This window comes from Symphodus melops (assembly GCF_947650265.1).
Source record: "Symphodus melops genome assembly, chromosome: 12".
NCBI lineage: Eukaryota > Metazoa > Chordata > Actinopteri > Labriformes > Labridae > Symphodus > Symphodus melops.
In genome coordinates this window covers 21,013,309-21,018,012 of record NC_136702.1, presented here as the reverse complement: position 1 = coordinate 21,018,012, position 4,704 = coordinate 21,013,309, and the positions used below count along the sequence as shown (strand labels likewise).

Genomic DNA, 4,704 nt, shown 5'->3' with positions numbered 1-4,704 from the left:
GGCCTCCTTCCAGTCTGTGTTTACTGCAACAAACAGATTCCCTTAAAATTAACATCCTGGAGGACTTTGACAAATCGAAAGCACGTGTTAGCAAACATACAGCCTTGTTGAATTAAAGTTCATCCCCGAGCTGCCCTTCATCCAACCTCCAAGAAAGAGAGCGCGCTTATTTGATTAACCCCAGAGTAATTACAGCGTGCGTCCTCTCAATGGTTTTCCAGTTAGTCGGTCATATCATTTGCAAATTAGGATCGTATTAATGTGGCTGCTATACCCAAATTATGTGGGGCAATTGTGGTGACGCTGCTGGAATATGCTGCATCTTGTTTGGTATCTGACTTGAGTGTGTAAAAATATGACCAGAATAGATCAGAATAAACCCAAAGGCAAGCCATAAAAATGCCTGTTTTCTATAAACACGTTTTGTTTTGACAAAGAGCTTTCATGTGTTTCTGACAGTGTTTGTTATCAGTTGTGCTTAAACAGATAAAACAATGCCATTCAGAGGCCATCGAGTGTACACGGCCTGCTGTGTCATAATGCTGAGCCTGAGCCCTCCAATGATTGCTGAATCTTGAGTGTTTTTTTGTCAATATTAGCTCGACTCCTTGTGGGGAAGTTTCTAATTGGACACGTGTTTCTGTCGCCTTTTGTCGTCTGGGATCAACTGATTTCTTTGTAATGCGTTTTTAAAGCACTGAGCCTTCCATAAGGAGAGGTAAAGTGTTCTTAAGAGCTCCCTTTCAGCCTTTAGAAAAGGCCGTGGCAACCCGTCGAGAAACATGGAGGCCCTGGAAGTATTTAATCCAGGAGATGTGCATGTTAGGCTGCCACATAGCAGAGAGATTCAGGCACATGTAGTTGGGGAGTCACAGGTTATTAACGGGAACCAGCCATCCGTTATGCCCCGAAAAACCCTTGGCTCATCTCATTTTAAACTTAAATATTCCTGCCTGAAACTAAACACGTTTGTTTTCATTGCACCTGGAAATTTATCTTTTTTTAAAAGACAATAACAACAAAAAGCAACACAATAATTTTGCTTTTCAAAATATGGAGGACATGCTGTTTGACTTCGACCAGGATGGCACCACTGATTTTGCATTTTGGGGGCAGATGGACCAAAACATCCAGTTTCAAACCCAGATGGACACCTTCCTGCTGGACTACAACGCAGCATCGGGCCAGCTCTCGCCCTGGTCCTCTTTCGGGAGCCAGTCCATGTTCTCGGACGCACAGCTGACCTTCACAGACCTAGACGAGGGCTCCCCGGGATTGGGCATCTGCGCTGAGGGCGAAGGTTCCTCTGTGGATGAACCCCTGGAGATGGCCAAGCGCAGGGCGCGGCGGATGGTAACGCATCCGCCCTACAAGGTGCAGCGACACGCCGCCAACATCCGGGAGAGGAAGAGGATGCTGAGCATCAATTCTGCCTTCGAGGAGCTACGCTGCCACGTGCCAACGTTTCCCTACGAGAAGCGGCTTTCCAAGATAGACACGCTGAGGCTGGCCATAGCGTACATTGCCCTGCTGAGAGAGATCCTCATGTCAGGCTGCGACCCCAAATCCTACGTGGATGAGTGCATGAAGAGCGGTTACAAGAACCGGACCAACGCCATCTGGAACACAAGTGGTGAGTTGAACCAACAAAACTGTTAAGCAGTGGTCAATTATAATTCACCTGTATTTCTTCAATTAACTTCATTCAGGCTTTTGCAAATATATCCGGTATTTTTTAAGAAATTGGATGTTAAAATATATTGTTTTGTAACATATATCATTGTGACTCACATGTCTTTTCTCATGTTCTCTACGAGAAACAAATAAACTAAATAAAAAAACTCTCTAGTCAAAAGAAAAACGAAATGTGAAAAATAAAAAGTTTGATTAATGACTTTCCTTTATTTATTAACACAGTAACAATTCACAACTAAGGTTATGTTATTAAACTAAGAGCAGTTGAAGACGCTGCAAGATTGTTCCATCCAACAGTCCAACATGAGCAAGCGCTAGACATCAGTGGTGAGGAAAAACATCCTTTCACAGATAGAAACAGACTCAGACCATCTGCTTTAACCAGGGGCAGAGCAAACCTACCATGAACACAGAGTCCACTGTTATTCTGATCTTTGTTACAATGTGAACACATAAAGAAAAGCTTTGAATGTTTCATTCAAATTAAACAGGAATCATTGATGTCGTTAAAATGAATCTCTGATACTCAAAACAAATGTAATCTTAAACAGCCTTTTGTGTGTTCCCTACACACTTTAATCCCATTCTTGTTTTCCCTCTGCATATACTCTGAAATGAGCCTCATATAACCAAAACAAAAGTACCCGTGTTCTTTCTGCATCCTTGAATTCTGTGGGAATCTGCTGAAGCCTCGTTCTTTTCGGCATTGAATGTGCCCTCGTTCTGCAGCCCCAGACTTGAACTTGTTAAACAGTCATTAAAATGTATTAAAAATTGTGTGTTTGTCCTGCTTTTGTCTCCATCTGCGCCCCCTCCCCAGATCTGACAGCTCGTCTCTCTTGGATAAAGTGGGATTAAGTGAGGATCATGGGGCACCTCAATTGTGGAGGCAGTTCGGGCTTTTCCTCAAAGAGGGCAAAGAGGGAGGCATGACAGATCCGAGCGATCGACATCTGCAGACTTCTCACCGGGTCACACACCTCAGGCTTTCTCAATCCCTCCACTCCTGCATCCTCCCTGGCTTTTAATATTCTAATTTATTGTTGACTGGTAATGGAGAGCCATTGTTTTTAGGGCCAGGGAGGGAGAGAGGGTTGGCATTGTTTGCCCACATGGATGGCACTTGTCACAGAGAGAGAGGGGCACATTGGCACAGGACTGAATGGACTTTCAAAGGGCTCATACTTCTGCATGCAGCACTGAAGTGTTTTCTGGACTGGCGCTCATTAGCCTGCGAGTCGATGTGTTAAAAAGAGCCTTAATCATGTAAATGAGACAGTGGGTGCACTAATACATGCAGTGTCTTTAAACATGTCAGCTGCTGCTGCCAAACATGGGAATACAGCTTTAAGTGTAAACTGCTGTTAGTTTCATGTGCAGCCTCTATCATCTGCAGTATAATTTATCTATTTATTCATTTATTTATCTTAATTATTTCTTATTTATGAAAACATGGTTTCTTGGAAATGTATTTGTACAAACTGATTATTTAATTGTCTTAAATGTTACCGCCATGTTTGTGTTTTATTTTGATCGATTGCACATGTAATCATTTGACTCATCACCACAGAGAAGCTCACACAGCAAATATCTGTAGTAATTTGTTTATAGTCTTTATACTCAAGATCATAAAAATACACATTTCGTTCATCCTGCATATTGGTTTAGTTCTTGATTCTGTCATGTCTGTTTGTAGGTTTTCAATCTTTTACATGGCTCATTCAAAAACATAAATACGTTTTATTTAGACCCATCCTCTGTAAGCTCTGCAGAAGACTCAAAGTCAGACTTTATTTGGTCACTGAAGATCATTTTAAATGATACAAAAATAAACGTGAAATATAATTTTGGAGTGAATTTTAGTAAAATAACTAAAATATAAATAATATTTATCTAGTCTTCTGTGTTCTCAAAGAGCTTTTACACCACAGGCACACTCCAACCTACTAAAGGTTACTATGGAAAGTGTCTAACAGTATATGAACGAATCCAGTAATTCACATTTACACAGCACCCCCAAAGAAGTGGTTGACAAGTTGGCTATGGACACATTGGACATGTAGCTGCAGGAGCTGGGATCGAACCTCTTACCTTCCTGTTGAGAGATGTCCAACTCTTGTTAGTTTTAGCAGCAGATCTGACAATATGGAATATACACATCTTTAAGTTTGAGTGCAGAAGACTCAAAGTCGGACTTTATTTGGCTGCTAAGCAACACCACGTTGCTTAGCTGGAAAAAACAGATAGGATCAAGTTAAAGTTGTTAAAGTTACATCTTTGTCCCCTAAATAAATGAATCTAAATAAATGAATCAAGTTGTGACACAATTATTAACTCAATAACAATTGACTGTATTAATTCATAACATAAACATTAATCAAAGAATGCAGATTCATGTATTAATCTATGTTGATGATTGATGCAGGCTTAGACCTTCATGAGTCGTACACTAGCTCGTGATTATCTGGGCATTAATTCATCATAAGTACATAAGGAATATTTCCCTATTTATCATGGAGCAGCATGGATCAACTTTTTATGGCCACCTACACGAGCTCAGGACCCATCAGCTCCATCAAAAGCTGCTCCGAATACCATACAGATGACATATGGTTCAGCTGAGGGGAAATTTTGGGGCCAGAATGAGTAAGATCCTCCTGGTCTGTGGGCTGCATCAGGCTCCTTGTGTTGGGGTAGTTTATTGATTTAACATCCAACAGACTCACTGACAAACACTGTGAGGCTGTTTAGCCATCGGCCGGCAGGTGTGTTTATCATGTTAGGGTAACTTTGGAGTCTGGGCCATGCACTTGTAAATATCATTAGTGCATCACATCCTGTCGAAACAATGTAGTTGTGTGGACGGAGATCTAAACAGAACCAGATTAAGGGGGGAAAATTGTCAAGTCCAAAAAGTTAAAAAGTTACTAAAATTAACATTATCAGTCCTCTTAATTTCAATATCATTATATTTGTTCATATACATATTAAAAAAGCTGAGTCCACTCT

At 41.0% G+C, this 4,704-nt stretch overlaps 1 protein-coding gene across 1 annotated transcript; it reads left to right on the top strand.

The window, feature by feature from the left end:
• Positions 1 to 556: 556 nt before the first annotated feature.
• On the top strand, positions 557 to 3,515 carry LOC306832890 (transcription factor 21). Its single transcript, XM_079357911.1, has 2 exons — positions 557 to 1,633; positions 2,516 to 3,515. The coding sequence occupies exons 1-2, from the start codon at positions 1,054 to 1,056 to the stop codon at positions 2,551 to 2,553; spliced, it is 618 nt and encodes a 205-aa protein (XP_079214037.1). The 5' UTR covers positions 557 to 1,053; the 3' UTR covers positions 2,554 to 3,515.
• Positions 3,516 to 4,704: the final 1,189 nt, after the last annotated feature.